Source organism: Vespula pensylvanica, chromosome 4, assembly GCF_014466175.1.
Source record: "Vespula pensylvanica isolate Volc-1 chromosome 4, ASM1446617v1, whole genome shotgun sequence".
Lineage (NCBI taxonomy): Eukaryota > Metazoa > Arthropoda > Insecta > Hymenoptera > Vespidae > Vespula > Vespula pensylvanica.
In genome coordinates this window covers 4175689-4197628 of record NC_057688.1, presented here as the reverse complement: position 1 = coordinate 4197628, position 21940 = coordinate 4175689, and the positions used below count along the sequence as shown (strand labels likewise).

At 26.6% G+C, this 21940-nt stretch overlaps 2 protein-coding genes and 1 long non-coding RNA gene across 4 annotated transcripts in view; 2 read left to right on the top strand and 1 right to left on the bottom strand.

Moving 5' to 3' along the window:
• LOC122628954 (rho GTPase-activating protein 20-like) overlaps positions 1-5410 on the bottom strand; it is a 52819-nt gene extending 47409 nt beyond the window's left edge. For both annotated transcript variants that reach the window (XM_043811876.1, XM_043811877.1), the window contains exon 1: positions 4264-5410. In XM_043811876.1, the coding sequence (XP_043667811.1) occupies positions 4264-4455 (192 nt within the window). In that variant the 5' untranslated portion in view covers positions 4456-5410. The remainder of the gene's footprint in view (positions 1-4263) is intronic.
• A 1647-nt stretch (positions 5411-7057) lies between these two features.
• LOC122628579 (centromere-associated protein E-like) lies at positions 7058-21898 on the top strand. Its single transcript, XM_043810995.1, has 47 exons — positions 7058-7533; positions 7940-8122; positions 8187-8383; positions 9199-9250; positions 9627-9661; positions 9810-9978; positions 10326-10511; positions 10584-10760; positions 10819-11208; positions 11479-11529; positions 11596-11634; positions 11792-11845; positions 11987-12076; positions 12605-12694; positions 12809-12937; positions 13055-13072; positions 13151-13201; positions 13288-13425; positions 13536-13631; positions 13707-13838; positions 13945-14055; positions 14177-14272; positions 14338-14472; positions 14592-14636; positions 14743-14826; positions 14927-15019; positions 15153-15311; positions 15427-15522; positions 15903-15962; positions 16108-16197; positions 16314-16460; positions 16635-16730; positions 17189-17251; positions 17359-17445; positions 18162-18245; positions 18353-18496; positions 18744-18791; positions 18881-18978; positions 19062-19518; positions 19711-19935; positions 20017-20097; positions 20203-20340; positions 20420-20608; positions 20680-20826; positions 20907-21166; positions 21276-21411; positions 21541-21898. Exons 1-47 carry the CDS (start codon positions 7324-7326, stop codon positions 21742-21744), a joined length of 6060 nt encoding a protein of 2019 aa, XP_043666930.1. The 5' UTR covers positions 7058-7323; the 3' UTR covers positions 21745-21898.
• Positions 11174-11634, top strand: LOC122628931. Its single transcript, XR_006327144.1, has 3 exons — positions 11174-11234; positions 11479-11529; positions 11596-11634. It is a non-coding gene; the product is annotated as an uncharacterized LOC122628931 (long non-coding RNA).
• Positions 21899-21940: the final 42 nt, after the last annotated feature.

The following is a 21940-nucleotide window of genomic DNA, read 5'->3' as shown; positions in this document are numbered from 1 at the left end:
GGTTATTAATATTATTGATAGTAAATTATTCGATTACTATTATCGAGAAGCGTTTTCCTTCTCCGCACGATCGATGAACATTAAACGCTCATGGCCTTGTAAAATGCGCCATTGATTTACATAAAAATCCGCCTACCGACTGTCGATAGTCGCACGACATAATACCACGTCCGATGCCAACGACGCAACACGATCCAGCATATTATCACTACGCTACGGAATACGGATTAAACAGAGTCAAGAGAATAGAATTGAAAGCAAGCGACTGCGCTTTCATGCGTGCCGTCCAACGTGAACGCGAACGCAATGCGAACCAAATGCAAATTTCGAACGAACGAATCAATACGTTCATTTATCACTTTGAAAACTTGCAAAATAGCTACGAAATAATAAAAAAAAAAAAAAAAGAATCGAGGCATTCGTTCAAACGTCCTCAATTTCATAAACTGATTATTTCTTTATTAACTTTTTACCTTACATTAGACTTTTTTGTTTTTTATTTAATGATTTAATACTGACGAATAATCTTGACAATTTGCTTTCAACGTAATTACGATTTTTTTATTAGAATTTTCTTATCAGAATATATAGGATTTCGTAGTAGAAATCTGTGAAATGTTTTCAACCTCCCCGCAATGATACGTTTTATATAGAGATAATAATTTTGACATTAATCTAAGTGGTAATTTCGAGTTGGACGTCCTTGAAGAGAAAAATTTATTATTAGCTATCGAAGGACGTTTTCGATCGTTCGTCATTGTTAAACAATGCAACGATGCGTACGAAGATATGCGCACAGCTATCTGCTCTCTAAACCATGTGCGGATGATACTTAACATATATGCATACATATATCTTGAGAAGTTGATTTTGATTTCAATAAATGTATCCTAATGCAATTTTAAGTATCGTCCAATCGAGATCGAATAAAACCGGTCGTCGCCTTAAATCACGATTTTGTAGATTTCACATCCATTTTTCTACGCTTCGTTCGATCGTAAAACACGACGACTTAAAGTATACCAAACCAGCTGAAGAAATTCAATCATATCGAGAAACGAAATTGCCGTTTCGACGAACAACATCATTTTTGTTACGATTGCAATGAACTTATTATTTCATTTAACCACCCTTAACAGTCGAAAGGTAACTTAGATGGTATGAAAAAATTATTCCTACAGTCTTTTAGAATTGAATAATTCCCAGTCTGTGCTATAGTGAGAGCAGGATCGAATAATGTATATAGAAAGGAGAGCAGTGGTATCGGAATTAGCAGATATCTACGATGACTCATTGTCGGCAGCACAGAGCTCGCGACGTTCACGAATCGTAGCGCGTATCCTGTATCAGCAATACGTTAAGAAACATGGCGTAAGGTTACAACTTGCGGAGCGCGTATTTCGATATTGCACAGAGTGTTTCCATTACGGGAGACCGTAAGCTCGATAGCTCTTGAACCGAATATCGGTGGTATCGTATACGTACTCGAAACTGCGGGTGGAGAAAGAGAAAGAAAGAAAGAGAGAGAGAGAGAGAGAGAGAGAGAGAGAGAGAGAGAGAGAGAGAGAGAGAAAGGAATAGCTTCGTCTCTCTCCTACAAAAGATTAACTATATACGTGATGGAAAACGCAACTAACTCGCATAAAAAGCTCCCCGAGTACGTTACTCTCACAGGAATGTCTACGTATGTACATATGTCTCGAAAAGATGGCCGTATCGCGATCGAACACACGCGATCAAGCTACACGGAAAGAGAATTAGCATGAAGTACCGAGCAGCATTTCGAGGAAGAGGGCTAGGAAAGGTCACTCCTTAGAGAGTAAAACACGAGGTTGCATCGAGATACGCGTATTTCGTCTATAACTAAAACTACGTTCGAGAAACGCGTTTGAAATAAGAGTTACACGCTTATTCAATTTTTTATGAGTGATTTCAGTTTGTATATATCGGACTGATCGATGAGTAATGTGTGTCAGAATGTTTAATAAAAAATATTCCATCTTATTTATTTAACTGTAAAATGTCGATATTATTTATTGGCTAATCCAATATCGTCCGTATATCTTAAATGAATCCTTTCCGTGTTAATTTTCAAATTGACTTTGATTAAATCGACTTTGTTAAATCAGTCTTTGTGTAATAACACGTGATTCGTTTAAGAGAGATATTCAACCACATAGAATCACATTCTTATTGCATTTCAAACACAACGGCGATATTAACGATTGTGAACGTAATCGTGAGTGAGTGCCTCGGCAAAGAATAAACTTATTTTTCTCGAACTTTGTTCGGTGTCATTTAAATTTCGATGGATTTAACGAAACCTTATGTTCGAAACGGTAGTCGCTATTGCATAAGCAAATAACCGCGAAGGTACTGTAACTGGATCTCTACTATAGTTATCTAGAATTTTACACGTGTATATATATATATATTGTGTGTGTGTGTGTAACGTCATTTCAATCTCGGCCTTTGGAACTTTTCTTCTGTATTGCACGCAACTATCCGCAACACTTTTTTTTCTTCGACTTATCCCGTAGCACTCGTTCGCTTAAATCTGTCAACCGAATCATTGAAATTGCATTACAGTACGATTGTAATGCAATACCGATACGATGATATTCCTTACGATTTACATTATACATTGTACGATCGATAATGCACCTTAATAGGTGACGTGCTTCTGAACTGCTATTAAATACTGCTAACACGACCAACAAAAATATAAGACATTTCTTTGATATATATTGCAACGATCGCATCGTTATCTCCGTAATTCCTTAATTGGCTTATGCTTTTAAATAATGTTATGTCCTACAAGGATAATATATCCCCAGTCTACGATCGATATATTATCAAATGAGTTCTAAAACAACTCGTACACGACTAATTTTATTTCGAGCTTTATACGTTTCCCATGGATAAGAATAATATTTGCGACGACTACGCTCTGGTACGAGTCGTCACCTTTCTTCAAAGATGACGTAAGAACATCGGTGAAAGCTCTCTGCATGACTTCAATATCACCGCGAAACCACTCCGTAAAACTCAATCAATACGTATGTCCTGCTGTTTCTAGTTTTCTATAGAGATAACTTTAATATAACATTATATACCATTATGCACTATTATATATAACATTATATACTATTTCCAATTTGTTTTGCTTTCAAGTAATACCGTGTTTCATTAAAATATTTCGTAATAAAATTAAACACGAATACTCATGTTCTCTTTAATCAGTATCATCCCGATTGTTCTCCGATAATTATAATTATACTAATTTTTTTAAAACTATTTTTTTTTTTTTTTTTTTTTTAATATATACGATCGTACAAAAGTAAATAATACTATTCAAAGTAGAAATTAAGGATCGTTAGAATTTTTACGTAAAGAAGAAAGACAGTCGCCGCGAAATAATTTATACGAGCTGATAAAACGAACTGAGAAATTTTATTTTGGTCCGATTCGTTAAGCTCGTTTACTTTCGAACTTTGTTTGATAAATCTAAAAGATAAACATCGATCGTGTATTGATATTTTTTTACAACGTTTTACTTTACGTAAAGAACAAGTATCTAGGGTCATCTACATATGTATCGTAATATTTCATAGAATGTAATGCATATATGTACGATAAGAGAATAAAACAAAAGATGGCGAATCGACAAGAAAAAAAAAAAAAGAATAACAAAGTCGTATGTACGTACGAGCCAAGAGAATAAAAATAAAAACTGTAAACAATTACTTCGCAAGAAATTGTTACAATATATTGCGCAGATATTTACGTAATATTTACGTAGACCATTAAGACTATTATTTTATAACCTTAAACTCATGAATGTATTTTATATGAAATCTATAAAAATGAAATAATAAAATTTGTTACGATGCTGAAGATTCTATCTTCTCAAAAGTAACATTGCACGTATCTATGCCTTTTTTTACATATATATACAATTGTTTATTATATATTATAGTTATTAACATTGTTTATATATATATACAAGCGAGCTATAGAGAAATTTTAATGTAAAGGAATCGAACCTTTCGCATCGTATACTAATTGTATTTAACGATTATATTTAACCTTGTTTATTCTTAGATCGTTGAATTATCTACGTGTTCTTCTTTAAAAAATAAAATACGAGATTTTAAGAGAATCGCACGACATTTTTCTCTATTCTTTTATAAACGAAATACATATCGAGGGAGAAGGAGAAAAATGACGGTGAAGGACTTGTAAATGATAATAAAAACTTACCGCGAGTTGAGTCTTGTCGGGTGCGATTGCAGTGATCTCGATTGATCTAAGTTCGGGCGGATTTGCTCTGTTAAGAATGGCAGCCGGCATTTTTGCGACCAATGAGAGTCTCCTTGTTAAACGTCTTCCCAATTCTGCACGTCGACGCATCCTGACGCGTGATCCGGTCCCTTTGTAACCACCAAATTCCATTCTCGCTTAACTTGGCTTCTCTTTTCTTCTCGTAATCAAAATTGTTCCTAGACGATCACACCAACGAATTCTTTGTACGAGACACGCTCTCGTTCGCTTCTCGAAACGCATCCATCTCGAGTAACGAACACAACACATTACACCTCACAACACCGCACCAGTTTCACTTATTTTCCTTTATCTTTCTTTTCTATTCGTCGTCCGGAATATCACAAGGAAGATGCAGGAGAGATACCGCACGCTGTTCGGTATGAAACGCGAACGCACGGAGAGAATCGAGAGAACGCGCGAGCGCGCGCGCGCGCGCGACGTAACACGCGCTTACCGAGGCCGAGCAGCAAACTCGCGCTCTCCTCGTGCGCAGTCGCAGTGAAAGAGATAGAATAGAACACGAAAAAAAGAAGACTAGCCCAGTCGAGACCCACGTTCGCTCTGCCTGGCGCGCTTCGACTGAAATTCAATCGCGACCAACCTCCTACCACGTTACTCACTCCTTCTCTCTACCTTCCTTCCTTTCTTCCTGCCTTCTTTCGTATCCTTTCTCAAGAACGACTGATCATCCGATAACTGTTTCACTATTTTCAAAGTTTTTTACGCCGCCATGGACAAATTTTTTTTTTTCGAGAAAGCCTACTTACTATGTGTGTATATATACGTACATACACAGTTTCTACAATCTCTTTCGATTCTTCGATTAATTGCGACGTTCGATCATAATATACATTTTATATTACGCATGATCTATTACGTTGCTATCCGAAAGATTATTATAGTATTCTTTGGCAATGGGGAAAGGGAATTTGGATTCATTATTTGTATATAATAACAAATTCTAACTGCGCTTTCTAACTACGTATCTGTCCTTTTAGGTTAAAAGTGATAGTCGAAAGTTAATAATACTTTATAAGTATTGCAAAGTACGAAGATACTTTTTAACTAATCAATTAATACCAATTAATTTTTATAATGTTGGATATACTTTTATTTTCATTAATATCGTATATTGTTCTTGTATATATCAATGTATTTCATTAATGATGTATCTTTATCCGTTTTTGTATGCTATATATTTGTTTTTAATATATTGTATAAAAATTAATTTTCTCTTTCTCAAGCAATCTAATTTCTAATATAAAAATTGAATACAGATTCCTTTTCTTTTTTCTTTTTTTCAGTTAAAAACAAATTTCCTTTTTTTTAACTAAAATTACAAACCTGAATAATAAACCATCGGTTGATATAGACGCGTATAATAAGTTCTTTGGTAACAAACCTATAATTACATTTCTTTAGTATCATATATGTACATATATTGGCAATGGTATGATCACTCCTTTTCTTTCTTCTCTTACTATTTTAAGAAATAATACTTTGATGGTTTTTATTACATTGTTAATTAATTTTATTAATTACTTAACTAGTTTAAAATTAATACTTTGATAATCTTTCCTTAATTATATACAATTATGTTGACTCAAATAACTATACATTATCTTAAATATTACTAAATTTGAATCTTCTAAAATATTCTATGATATTTTGCTTTGATCGTTCGACGCAATGAAATCCAAAGTAACTTCTTTACTAAAACTATCCATAAATCTATCAAAAAAAGATAAAAAAAAATCCTTATGAAACATATTAATATAATCTACAAGATCTTAAGATAAAAATTTAAACAAATCCGATAAAATTTCATATTTATTCTAATGATTATAAAATAATTTTTTAAACAGCTATTACAAATAAAACTCACTTCCTTATAAGGAAAATCAACAAATTTTATTACATCTTTAATAAATTCTAGTCTTTTCTCAATGAACTCATTATTGTACACTAACCTACTGTATTCTAACCTATTATACTCTAACCTATCTAATTCCATCGAACATTTATCTATATATCGAATATGTGTTTACTATTAAGAATATGACTTTCATACAAAAATGTTTTCCTAAGAATTGCGTCTTTTCAGCTGTAAGAGGCATTTTTGCCTGTATCACTACCACGTTTCCCGAGATAGAAATTTTCACACTAAAAGATAAATCTAAACGTAACGCTTTGGATTGCTTTTTCAGTTTCTCTTGTTTCGGGTATAGTACACGAAAAGAACGTATTTAATTCGTGATCTTATTATAATTCTTATATATGTATATTAAAACTTATATAAACAATTAACAATATCCCTGGACAACGTCCCGGCCATATTCGCTTCAGAAACTAAATGGTTCTCAAGATCATATGCCTCGTTATATAAACCTAGCTCACTTGCGCCATCTAACGTTAACGAAATAAAGATAAAATAATTTTTTTTTTTACAAGATTGGAACTAAGGCCCTCTATATTGATATTTAACTTAGCCGAAGTTATCGTTTGTTGATTTATTCTCTACTTTACCATGAGAATAATAATTCATTTTTTATTTAAAACGATTTTTCTTTTTTTTTTGTTACTACGTAGTAATTCTATATTTATAAACAATCAAAAAACGTATAAATGTATTTGTTGAATTCAAAATGCGACCTATTATGATACATCGTTTTTTAAATATTCGATTTCTACCTTAACGATCATCGAGATTATTTGATGTAACTTCGCCCGTAAGAGGTCAATGTAACGTTTATAAATGATTTCGAAAAAAGTATTTTTACAGAGTAATTGCTACCTACAATTATCTACTCTTAAAAAGTTCTCCTTAGCATCCGTTGTTTGCTCGCGCCATACATAAAAAATGGCGATTTAATTTGTTATTATTTACCGCATCAGAATTATTTTTATTATCCGCACCTCTGGGTATAAGAAGATCTTAACTCTAAGAATATTGAGGTGTTAATAATTCTATTTAATGTACAATTATTTAATTGTGCCATGTATACGGTCAGTAATATTGTCCAAGATTCTACAAATCTCTCTGTCTTGCCAAAGCGAGAGCAAATTTGCACAGCAATTAATGAAAACACGGGAGAAACTTGTGGTGAAACTGAAAGCTTACAGATTCTTGATGAGTTTCATAAATTATATGAAGCTCGTATCAAAAAGGTCGATTCGGAATCGGCAAATGAATTCGACCGTGTATCAGTAAGTTAAATATGTTATTTTGTGCCTATATGCAAGGTGTAATCTTATGACTTATAATAATGAGCAAACTAAAGATTCACATACATACATTTTCTCTTAATATAATATATTTTTAAATAGATTCAAAATTTATAATATACGGATGTTAATGGAACTTTATATATTTAATTTCCAATCATTTTTATATTCCAATCTTCTAGTTATCTATAATATTTGACAAATTATTTCTATTTATCAACTGAAATATGGTCATAATTGTTCATTGTAAAATACAGTTTATGTACTTGTCAGATTAATTATTTAACAGGATTCAAGCTTTTACTATTTTCTAGAAAAAATTGTTGTACATTGTATATCATTAAAAAATTAAAAAAAAAGAAAATAATACAAGCGTATACAATTTTAGATGAAAATGAAAATAATGACGGAATGGATTAAGGATTTGGGTGAACAGAATATTATGTTAGTCAATACTGTACAAGACCTGGAACAAACTGCTAGTGACAGAGTTAAAATATTAGAAGAAAAATTAAAGCAGTCATCTAAAGTTGTTTCAGATAAAATTTTATTAACGGATCAATCAGAGGAGGTAATTTAATATATATTTATATAGTGTAATCTTATATGATATAAAAATATTAATATTACTTTAGAAATTAAGTGTACTCTCAAATCGCATCAGAGAACTAGAAGACGATGAAAAGAACCTTCGTCAAAAAATAGAATTTCTGTGGATTGATATCAAAGGATTATTAGAATTGCTTAAAAGAGCTCAAACAGATAATGGCTGGAATCTTGATGGCATAACATTCTATTACATTAATCCTAATGATATTCCTACTCCTTTAAAGTAAGTATAAATAAAAAAAGGTTCAGATTAATATATCTTTTCTTTAATTTTTCTAGTATTAGTAAGTGCATTGTCAGAGAATTTACTTTTTGTCTATTTATTCTTTTTTCTATGAAATCTATTTATAATATTCTTTTACATAGTCTTTCTAATTAATTGTTCTTAATTATCAGACATTAATATTATTTATATTAAACTTAGAAAGAGCTATAAAAAAGGTAAAAATATATATAAAATATATATATATATATATATATATATAAAATATATATATATATATATATATATAAAATTATATATATATATAGAAAAAATATATATATCTTCAATCCTATAATACATGTATTTTTATGAGTTTACAACTTTGATTATCTCTCAGAATATAGAATTCAAACAATATGATGAATAATCAAGTAAAAATAATCAAGCGAAAAATAATCAGATAATAGAATGTAAATAGTAAAAATATTATAGACCTATAAGTATGTTTTCATTACAGATTAAGGGCATAGACAACATATGAATCATAAAAACATTATCCTGGTAATTAACAGCAAATTAGAGATAGAAAGATAATCAAAGTTTCATTGTACAAATATCTTGTGATATGCATACTTTCGTTTTTTATTATAACTTTTTCTTTTGCTTTTTTTTATCTATTTTCATAAAATTTATATTAACACTAATTGAAAGAAAATACTGAAAATAATTATAACTTTAAATTACAATTATAGAATTATTATTTCTCTAAAATATACTACATAACTGTTCATTATTATTTGCTTTTTTCTTATTGTTTTTATTGTTTGTTACAGTTGTGTATGTGCCCAAGTAAATACAAGTGTAGATGACACTATAAATTCAAAGGTATATTTGAATTAAAACATAATTTTTTACAATGGCTCTCATTTATCCATCAGTAAAAAATATTTAAACCACTGTATTGTTATAATAAGCATTCTTGTATCTGAAATTAGTATTGATTCATAATTGAAATAGATCATTTTTAATACAAACATTAAAGACACATATTATTTAGAAATTAAATATGATATAATAATCAAAATAATATACTTATCCTCTTAAATATAACAATTAGCTTATATTAATTTTTATTATAATTTATATATTATTTTAATTAATGTTTTAGTTTTGACATTAAAAAGAATGTTTGTTATGTTACTGCATACATTTTTCAAAATAGAAACAAATGCAAATTGAATAAAATTCACTTTTTAACCAGCAGGTGGCAGAACTGGAAGACAAGGAAGCTTATATGTAAGTACATATAATAATGAATTGAATGAAACGTTTTACAAAGTTTAACTGCTGGAGAATTTGTCTGTTATAAATTATGCTTCTTTTTTTTATTATTTATAAATAGCTGTGATATAAGCACATTATATACATTAATTATATTATGCAGGTATCAAAGTAAATTGGAAGAAAAAAATGCTGAGCTTAATAAAAAATTATCAAAGGAAGAAAGATATGTTTCTGATGTTCAGAATTGTAGTAATGAACTTATTCAAAAATCTCAGGAAGACAATCATATCTGTGTTAGATCAACATCACCTCCAACAAATTCTGATAATGTAAGTTTCTATTTATCTATATGATTTATTAATTGGGATAATAATTGAAACAATGATGGGTATTTTTTTACATGTACATCATATATAAAATATTATTTATACATATTTGAAGAAATTGATGTGTATAATAGATATAAACTAATCTTCTAGTAATAGTTGGTTAACAATTTTATAGGCAATCATGCTGAAATAGAAATTAAAAGTAAAAATATATATTACAACAAAATATATTAAAAGAATTAAATATATTACAATTAGATAATAAAATTTAATATTTTCATTTTCATTGTATTGTTTCTATATATCTTTGATATAAAGATAGTTTTGTCATTTCTGTTGCTGTTCAGACAATCTTAGTTGCTGACATAGTGGAAAGTAAATATATTGATAATGGTTTAGAAGTTAAAAAACTTCAAGAGCATTTACAAGATACTGAAACAGATATAACAAATATGACACATTTGCAACTTCAGTTGAAAAAAAAAGATAAAGAGATTGAGGAAATAAAATCTCAAATGAATTGTATAAAAAAGGTTTGCTTTATTTACTTTTGCATATGCTCCTTTAAATTTTATTATCATATCATTTATGTATGCTATTATTAGGAATCTATGGAAACACATGAATCATTAGCCATAGAAATTACAAAAAAGCATAATTTAATAATGTTTTTGAGCCAAGAAATCAGAAAATTAGAAGAACAATATCGTTATGCTAATATGCAAATCCATTTTAAAGATGATATTATAAAAAAAATGAGAAAGAAACAAATTGAATTGAAGGTATACTTTCAGTCAATATTTTATTCTGGATATTTTATCTTATTATCCTTTGTTTTAGTCTTCATTTCCTGTTCATCTTCGTTGCATGTCGAATTACCATCAACAATTCAATGCTAATGGTAATATAAGATTTTCTCATAAGTTATGCAATAAAATTATAACACCATGTTACTTATATAAAGTTGTCAAATATAAAGATCATATATCTTTTCCATATAATAATTTTGATACTTTAATACATCATAAAAAACTAATTGCAAATACACCCATTATTGACTCGCAGTCACAAAATAATACAATAACTAATCTAGACAATTCTTCTAAACAAATATACAAAAGGGAAATTGATAAAGGCAGAAGACGACGTAACATTGACGAAAGTATTGTGGAATCCATTAGAAATATATCACCATCTATTACACAACACAATCGCAAAAACAATAATTTGGCCTAAATCATGAGTGTTTCTGACAAGTAACTATGACTATTCATATTGAGCAAATGATAAAATCATAATCTTGTTTTACGCATCATAATAGAAAATATATATTATATATTTAAATAATTAATATTATATATATATACACGCACATATATATAAAATTTTCAGCATGGTTGCCTTATTCTTGATGATATAATTTTAATTATATATTTCTCTATTTGTACAAAATATTCTTTGACCAAAAAAGAGAAATCATTTCTATCTATATGATTTCAGAATATTTACTCTTCACTGAAAGATCAAATTGATGCTGATGCTTATATAATGGTGAGTTAAGGTATGCTGTTTTAAAACTTATATTATATATTTCATATAATAATAATGTTTTTATAGGATACAGAATCCTTAAGTAATTCAAGTAATTCATATCAGGTATATATTTTTCGATGTAATTAAATTTTATAAAATTGACATGTTTATATTATTTATAATATTTATAACATAAACAGTATTTCGTTTTTAGAAAATATTTATGTGTTTTTCCAAAACAAACTTATTATTACAAAAAGAGGAAGAAAAGCTTGATGATTTAAAAACAGAGTTAAAAAAAATCGTACGACACTTAAAACAGAAAAATGTTGAGGTAAATTAACAAATGATCAAAATATATCTAAATTGTATAGATCAGTTTAATAATTCATGAAGTTATTAATTATATATGTTAATAATTCAATGTTACAACTATATATCATTATAATATGATAGAACAAAATTATATTTACAGACGAGTGAGCATAATTTTACGACTGCTTATAAAAACATACAAAATATTAAAACGATCCTAAACATTTCTAAAACTTCGAAAGATGATAGAGTAAGTCAATTGCAATTAAACTTTCATTATTATATAAAATATGAAATAAGGTCTTTTTTTAAAATAACGTACAAAGAAAATATTTTGTGTATGCATATGCGTGCGTGCGCGCGCGCGCGCGTGTGTATATTATTTTAATATTTAAACTATAAATCTTTAATTGAAACTAATCAAGTAAATGAATGTATATGTCTATTTGATTATGAAATATTATTATTTTACATTTATAATTAATAAACATTTTTCAGTATTTATAATATTGCAGAATGCTAAAAAGAAGAGTTCATGTGTTTATAAGGAATTCCATGAATTATAAAAGCAAAATTATTTAATATAATATATTCCTAACTATATAATACAACATAATGCAGTGCATTTGTAATAATTTACAGTTGAATAAATATAATAAACAGAATAATGCATTGATTCTTTTTCAAGGAAAAATGTTTATTGACATCTAATTTTACATATTAATTCCATTGACAAAGTTAATAATAATTTGGATCATAGAAAGTATATTTTTTGCAGTCACAAACTGAAGAAAATCTACAACCTTTTGTAGCAAATATTGAAGTCCAATTAAATTGCGTGCATGATGCATTGCAAAATGAAAAGCTTGTATGTATTATGTTTTAATAACTTTGAATAACTAACTTTAATTATATTGTATTTTGTAATAAGTATAATTTTATTTCAATTGATACTTCAATAATGAAATATTCTTGATTGCAGAGGCATGATACAGATAAAAGTGTAGATACGTGGATGTATGATACAACAGAGAAGTTAATGAAGAATATTGAAAATATTTCCAGAATATGTAAAGAAAAAAAAAAAGCGATTGAGTTTATGGAATATGCTGTATGTATAATTTTTTACGCATATAATACTAATTTTTTATAGTACATACAATTAAGCATAAAAAATTTTTTTATGCAAAAAAAATTTATATGATCATATTATTTTTTCTTATTTCAGACTGCTAAACGAAATGAGGTACAAACATTAAATATCTATAATATTTTAAATATATAATAACGTAGTAAATAAACATTGTTTATTTTATCTTTATAGATGCAAAGTAGAATGAATAATTATGTTACAGAAATGTCAAAGGAGGCTACAGTAAGTATTTTATAATTTCATGTATAATTATTAAATTATTATTTTTACATATTTATTTATTATTATCTTCTATTAATATTTTATAGTCAAATCCAATTATTGTTCAACAATTCAAATTAATGGAAGAATTTCGTGTATGCACTGTTGAGGCACAAGCAGCAACAGAAGATATTCGTGAAGAAATTAGCACTATTCTTTCTTCATTTGATGTCCAACATCAAAAAGTATATTCTTATATTACTCATATAACATTATTAATATACTTAGTTTAAGCTGTAAATCTGAAAATCATTACAAAATGCATTACAATTTACATGATTTGTGATATTAATAGTACACTGAACTAAACAAAATGGTCAAAGATACTCAAGAACATTTACTACGATTGCGAGAAACAGTATTACAAGCAATTAATGTATTAAAATTACAAGTAAGATGAAATTACCTTTTGTTACATTATAAAAGCATATATTCTTTTTATGACATTTTTTTTTTAATATGTTAGGAAATAGAAAGGACAAGACATATTGAACGAATTACAACTGAGAAAGTGAAACTAAAAGATATAAAAAATGAATTTATTCGTGCTCAGTCCGAGTTATTTAATTATGTAAATAATATACAACAAAAAATCAAGGTAGGAAGAATACAGATATACAATAAATTTTTTTCTTTTCTTATAACTATAATTTGTAAATTATATATTTAGAAATATTCTTTTTTATTTTTTAAATTCATTTTAGGATCAAAATTTACCTGAATGTGTAGAAACATGCACATGTAATGATTTATTAAACTTTGTAGTTGACAAAATCGAGCTTATAGTTAACCATGTTCAAATGCATCAAGATCAGGTAAATATCATTCAAGGATAAAGTTAATAATTAATATGTAAATAAAAATCGTAAAGAAAAACAAAATGAATTAACCATTCAAAATTCTATATTTATTATCTATTTATATATATTTTTCTAGGAATGTTTTTTTGTATCCAATTCAATGGAGTTAAAAGAGCAACTTTGTTGTACAACATGTTCCTTCCAAGATTTGCAGAAACACATGAGTACAATTGTACGTATTATAATTTTTTGTAATTTGTTTATTGAAATGTTTCATTTTCTATCAAATTATTGTAGTTAATGCGTAACGAAATGGACGAAACAGTTCTTTGTGAAAAAGAAGAAAGATTAGGAAGACTTGAAGCAGAAATTGATAGTGCACATACAAAGATGCAAGATACTTTAGAAACTTTTTGGAATACAATAGAACAGGTTTTATACATATATATATATATATATATATATATATATATATATATATTTTATTTTGATGCAAGAGTAGTAATCATAAAGAAATATCATAGTAATGAAATATCATAATATTCTTTTAGGATGATTTCATTGAACATTCAGCAAATTTCCAAAGCCAAAATCAGGTAAAGTACAAAATATATAAAGTATATATTACACTATTGGTTATTATCCTCAGATTAACTTTTGAACAATTTTGCTTACATTTAATATCTATAATATAAATTCTAGACAATTAACGAATTATTAAAAGCAAAGGAAGATATACATAAATTAAGAAAGGAATATGACGATTATAAGCTTAAAACATTACAGGTATGAAATTATATATATATTTCTGCTAATTTTTATGTTCAAAATAGTATAAAAATAATAATTTATATAGCCAATAAAATGCTTATTTTTTAATTTCTAGAAAATATGTCAAACAAAATCTGACGATAAAATAAATCAATGGAAGTGTCGTATAATGGATTTGGAAGAGCAGCTTCGCATCTTACAACATGAGGTTATGAACTTAACATTTTATTAACTATTATTAATGCTGATTTTCATAGTGTGCTATGTTAAGAGATTTTAATATTGATATCTGCAGAGAGATTTGTTCGTAATAATGTATATATTGTTTGTTATATAATCAGACTAAATGTAAACAAGAAGCCAACAACTTTCTGAAAAATAGCATTGAGTCTATGGAGAAAGAATTATCTTCTGTACAAATGAAAGCAGAAAATTATAGACGTTCCTATTCTATTGATAGTATAGATTATCAAAAAAAAATTTTAGAATTAGAAAATATAGTAAGTAATAAATTTAATTTTCTTTTTTTTTCTTTCATATAGTATATATTATAAAAATACAAATTACATATGAGACAACAATGTATTAAGAGTTCATTATTTTATATAATTTCAGATTAAAATACAGAAGGAAGTAGAATTAAAACTTAGGAAAAGTTTAGATAATAATGAAATAGAACTTCAAAAATCAAAAAAACATTTGGAACCTTTTGTAAGAAGCAGTTATGAATGATTTTATTTATTCTTAGGATTGCATATTGGAATATCTCAATTACTTTTGATAGTAAAAAGAAAATCTAAGAAAGAAAATAAATTTGTTTTAAAGTAGCCAATATGATAGAAAAAACTTTTCTCTGAAAATCGTATTTTTTATAATATAAAGTTCACCAACATTTTTTCGAAACTGATGAAATTACATGAAACTTAATTTCTCCTCATATATAAAATTAGTAAAACAAATAAAAAAAATACTGAAATATTAAAATATGAAATATTCCAACATCTCATCTTAAGAGACTTACACACACACATATATATAAATAATATATATACGAATAATGAATACATATTATTTTTCATTTCATAAAAAAGCATATAGAATGTACTCCAGAAGAATTATCTATATGTTGTGGATATCAATTGAAACAAGAGGTAATCAATTTTTAACAATTATCAATTTATAATATATCATCTAATAACAATTAATTTATAATGTGAATTGTTATAAAAATAGATAATGAAACATTTTAAATGAGATACTTAATTGTCTATAATTAAAACCTTTTAATCCATACAGAGTACATCCCAGCTTGTTAATATATTACAAGAAGCAGTACAATCAACAAAAAGTGGACTTCAAAATGTCGAATGCGAACTTAAAGTTCTGGTATGTTTAAATCAAATGGATGTTTCCATTACTTTATATTATTTAGATAAAACATTTAATATTATTATTATATTTATAAGAATAACAAGAAATATCTAAAAAGAAATAATCTGTAGATGTGTGAAGGATCTTCTCAGTCTTGTACTTCAACAACTTTGGTAATGACAATTATCGATAAATTAAGAAGATACGAAGGACAACTAGAAAAATGTTATGGAGATATTGAAAATCTTAGAAACACATTATGTTCTAAGGACAAACTTGTAAGTATTAAATTGATATAATGAAGATTATTTTTATTGAAAAAAAAAAAAAAAAAAAAAAAATACCAAATACCTTAGTAATATTTTATAATCGATCGTTATAAATAACAGTATGTTTCAAATTATATTATAGATATATATATGAATATACATGTACATATTTTTTTATTTCAGTTAGAAAATATGAATCAAGTAGTTATGATCCAAAATGATTCTATAGCAGTCACACAAAATGAACTGAAGAGTCTCTATAAAAAACAACAAGAAAAGGTAAGTTAATTACATTTTTATAAGCATGAGAAAACTCATAAATATTATAAGCATTACATGCTTTTGTTATTTTATAAGTTATACTTAAGATTAACAATTTTAATTATATTCAAATAAAACTAATTTGAAAAAATTAATTTATGAAACAATTAAATTATAGTTGATGTGCATACAAAAATATTTAAATACATTAATAGTAGATTACATGTACAAGTGCACACTCCAAATTTTTTATTATTTTTGAGCTCTAAAAAAAATATCACTTTGTCAATAAGAATTAAAAGTTGAAAACTTTTGTACTCGCGATATTATATCTTGTTTTTAAAAAGTGATTATAAATAATCAACGAAGCACGAATAATATTCTTATTTCCAAGAGTTATCAATGAAGGTATGTGGAATATAAATATTTTTATACTTCATTATGTAGTACCAATTTTATTATTTTTTTTTTTCCAGATTAATATGCAGGATTGTATTATAGCTCAATGTGAGAAGGATAAAAAAGAGCTATCCAAACAGGTTTGTATCTTCTCAATTTTACTAATATATAAATTACTAAAATATATGGAAATAATAATGTATTTATAAAATTAATATTGCATGCTTATCTCTTCCATTCTATACAGAATGAACTTCAAGCACAAACAATTGGACATTTGCAAAATGCTGTGGTTGAAGCCAAAAGATGCTTAGATAGTATGGGACATAAAGCAGTAAGTGATGTGAGCGAACTGTGGAGTTCGATTTCATCTTCAACATTCGGTCACGGGAATGTGCATGACGTTTAAATTGCTTTTATAAACATATTGAACAATGATTTGACAGTATGCTAAAACATATAATTATGTATGTATGTACTAATGTTAATTATCATTGTAAATATTTTTCAAATATTATAATTAAAACAATAATTTACACATATGAGACATATCCGAGCGATTTTATTTTTTTTGACATAATCATTTTTTGAGTTTTTCATTGCTATATTTAATGTGCAAGTGTAAAACTCCTATTAGCTCTTTCCGGAAATACCTCTGGCAATTAATTGTGAGTGCATAAGCGTGATGATACGAAAGTCAGTCTGGTATGATATTCGCGATGCATGTGGTATGTATTATTCTATTTAGAATAACATAAAATTAACAATGCGTTTAAAAATAATATTACAATTTGCATAAAAGTTGTGTATTTGTAAAATCTTATCCAACTATTATACCCATCTTATTACTTCCAATAATATATATAAATTCTTAAATGCTTATCAAATAAGTATATGATTATTAATTAACTATATTATAAACTATGCTGATTATTGAATTATTCTGCTTTTATTATACTTGAAATATACTTATTTTGTTTATAATTTTATAATCGTTACCACTTGGAAAATCATAGATAAAACACTGATTGCAAGTTAATTTTCTTGCAGCTTTTTGTTAAAGGTGAAACTATTCAATTGTTAACAATGTTTATTGACGAAACTCAGATTCAATATAGCGACTGTTTCACGGAAGTAAGTTTAATATTTAACTTCAATCTTTATCTCTTATAAGTTTCTAAAATATTTTTAAGAATAATATTTTTATGAATTTATTTTAATATGCTATTTTTTTAATTAAGGCTGCTGCACAAGAAAAGTTGTTGGAATTGCAACGAGATGCCATAGACACTTTGCAATCGAAAATTGAGTACATGATTAATGATAAACATTTAGTAGTTACTTCTTTACATACTACATATTGTTCCATATTAAGCATAATACAGGTATAACAAAACTAAGATTCATGCTGATATAACATAATGTGTGTATATCTGTGATTTAAATAAATTATAAAGTTATTAATGTTTAAAGATATGTTATGTGTTTAAAATTTATTATCATAGAAATTATTAATGCAAGTGAGATCTATAGCAAACCTAATAGTATTAAGATGCATAAATAGATTCTTATGATTATTCTTACTAATAAACTAATTATGAAAAACATATTAATTTTATTTAATTATTTTAGGATCAACTGAAGCTTTGTACAAATGATTTTCAAGCATTAATATACAAGGTAATCTTTTTTTATGTTTGCACTTGATTAAAATTCCATATCAACTTTCTTTATATTAAATTAGACATTTAAGTTTTTTTCCTTTACAGATAAATACTTTAATGCAAACAAATATTATTTTGGGAAATAAGTACATTACTGCAAAAAAATTATGGAAAGAAACAAATCAGGAATTGCAAGAATTAAAGTATTAAAGGATTTGTCTAATTTATTTTTTTCACGATACTTTTAACTTTTAATAATAAACTATATTATGATATGATCTTACAGAAATATGTTATCCAAGGATAAAAAACAAACAAAAATGTATGAAACTAAATCTTGTCAATGTAAAGTGGATATTGAGCATAAGAGTTGTATGACACAGAATCTCACATGCAAACGAACTTCAGAAGATTCTTTAATATTAGATAAGCAAGATTCATTTCATCAAAGTCATGAATCACAAGCTCAGACTGAAATTATAATTAGAGAAAATCAAAATTTAAACAAACAATTACAAAAATACAAATTAGATTTAGTTGTATATAAAAATGAATTGAAAATAAAAGATCAAGAAATAAAAGATCTTGAATGCTGTTTAAAATCTGAAAACCAAAATCTAAAGATAAATTTAGAGAAACAAACCAAAGAATTTGAAGATTTAATAATAGAATTAAATATTGCTAAACAAAAAGAAATTAATTTTAAAAAATATGTAATTGATATGGAAACAAGACAAGAGGAGGTAATAGTAACGTTAATTTACAAATCATTATATAACAAAAGGAAGAATGTTCTTGATAATTACGACTAATTTTATATATATACACGCGCGCGTGTGTATCACATTCATTATTTATAAAGTATATTATAGTATATAATATACAAACAAGTATATATTAAATATTAATACTAATCCTAATGGCATTATTTTTAGATACAAAATCTAAAACAGCAAATTGATTGTAATGAATCTCTAATAAGAAAACAAGCTCAAGCCATAGACCATTTACAAGAAAAATTACATACATCTGAACAACAAATTAGACAATACATATCTGAATCTACAAGTTTTAAAGACAGATTTTTATCAATAAAAGTATTACTCAAAGATAAATCAGATAATATGGCAAAATTACAAGCAGATTATGAAGTATTAAAAGTATGTTACAATTATAAATGTACTTTGTTGTAATATGTCTAAAATACATAATAATATAATAATACATTACTATATTTACAGAATGAGAATTCAATTCTGAAAACAGAAAACATTGCATTAGAAACTAAAGCAAAAGAAGATCTTTATTTATTACGGAAAAAGGTATCAGTACTCGTAAATCGCGCATCCATTTCTACTGTTTTAAAAATATACAAAAAATAATGTGTTTTATTTTAATAAAATCATAATATACCATTTTTATTGCAGTTAAAAGAAACTCAAACAGAATTATCTTTTATAAAAGACAGTTATTATAAAACAGTTGAGGATTATAATAACACTCAAGAGAACTTGATCCAATCTGTAAGAAGAGAAGCAGAACTACAAGAATCATTAACAATTGCAGTAATCATAACATTATACATAATTCTTTTTCATTTCCATAAAAAAAATATTTTACCATTCATAAATATATTTTTGCTAGGAGAAAGATTATTGCTCAAAGCTTGCAAATTTTGAATCAAAAATTGCTAGATTGGAAAATTTAATATGTGAACTTGATGAAGAATCAACTGATACTAAAAAAATATTATCTTCAAAAAATACTGAGCTTTGTCAAACACAAAATATGTGTAAATCATTTTCCAATCAATTGAAAACTGCACAGCAAGATGTAAGTTAATATTAAATTAAATATCAATAATATATTTTTAATAATATTACTATTTAATATCAAATTACCAGTTGTATGAACTGCAAGAAAAATATATAAAAATGGACAATTCCAATTGTCATTTGACCCAACAATTGCAAGAATGTATAGATGAGAACTGTTCTCTTTTGCAACAGAAAACTTCACTTGAACAAGACAACTACAAGTTCGCGAATCAAGTGAGATATGTCTATTATCTGTTGTTAATATTAACATCTATTTTGATCAATATAAATTCTAAAAGTGTAACTGTTTGTAGTTACATAACATGCACCAATCTTTGATGGAGTTGAAAAAAGAATGTCAATCAAAAGACAAGTCTTTAGCATGTGTGTCAGCAGAATTAACTGAAACAGTAGTAAACAGGTCAGAACTTTGCAATGAATCCCAATATATGGTCTCATGTATTCGTACATGGATGGAAGAACAAAGAAAGCTTGTTGAAACTCTTGTTTCAAAGTTACATATTAAGCAACAGCAATTAACAATATTTAAACAGCAATTTGGACATGAAAAGAAGTAATTATCTATTATAAAAGATTTAAAAATATTTATATTTTACAATCGATTTAATTAAAATGAAAATATTTAATTTAAACTTTATCTAATTAAAAATTTTCATTTGTAGAACTTTATTAATCAAAATCAGGGAACTAAGACGAGTGAACAATATATTAGGACAAAGATTAAAAAGAGTACATAGAACAACAATTGGAAAAAATACTAAAAGTACTGGATATTCATATTTGACACAGAACTTAGGTGTATGTATCATAAAAAGTACCTCTTTCATATTTACAATAAACTTTAATATTAATATATCAACCATAAAATCTTAATTGTAATAGAAAATTTTATACAGAAAAAACTTCAACTCTCTTTTGTATGTTTAGAAATCGTCTATATGCCCGATTAAATCTGTACGTCGCACTTCAGTGTGTGGCAATTCTTGGTGGTTTCCCAGGATGGAATACATAACAAATCAACTGAGAAAAAATAATCAATGGTGGCATACAAACATAGCTAATAAATCAAAGAATAATAGTGGAGCAGATGAAAATCGAGATTGTGGTTATCAATCGTCTGCAAGCAAATGACAATGTATAATAAAATCTGTCATAGCATAGTCGAATCAAATCGATGTATGATAGAATAATAAGATAGAATAATAATTAATATTGTTTACCACTGAAATTTGTAAAGAATTTATGCATTAATGTTATGATTAATATACTCTATTTGTTTTTTATATATCTTCGTAATTGTATATTTTTAATAATAATTTGTATTAAT

What these genes read in the sequence shown, in the direction of transcription:
- LOC122628579 (XM_043810995.1), top strand. Translation starts at nt 7,324, where the DNA reads ATGTATACGGTCAGTAATATTGTCCAAGATTCTACAAATCTCTCTGTC. An exon ending in CTCCAACAAATTCTGATAAT is followed by an intron (nt 9,979 to 10,325) that starts GTAAGTTTCTAT and finishes GTTGCTGTTCAG; the next exon opens with ACAATCTTAGTTGCTGACAT. An exon ending in TGGAAACAAGACAAGAGGAG is followed by an intron (nt 19,519 to 19,710) that starts GTAATAGTAACG and finishes CATTATTTTTAG; the next exon opens with ATACAAAATCTAAAACAGCA.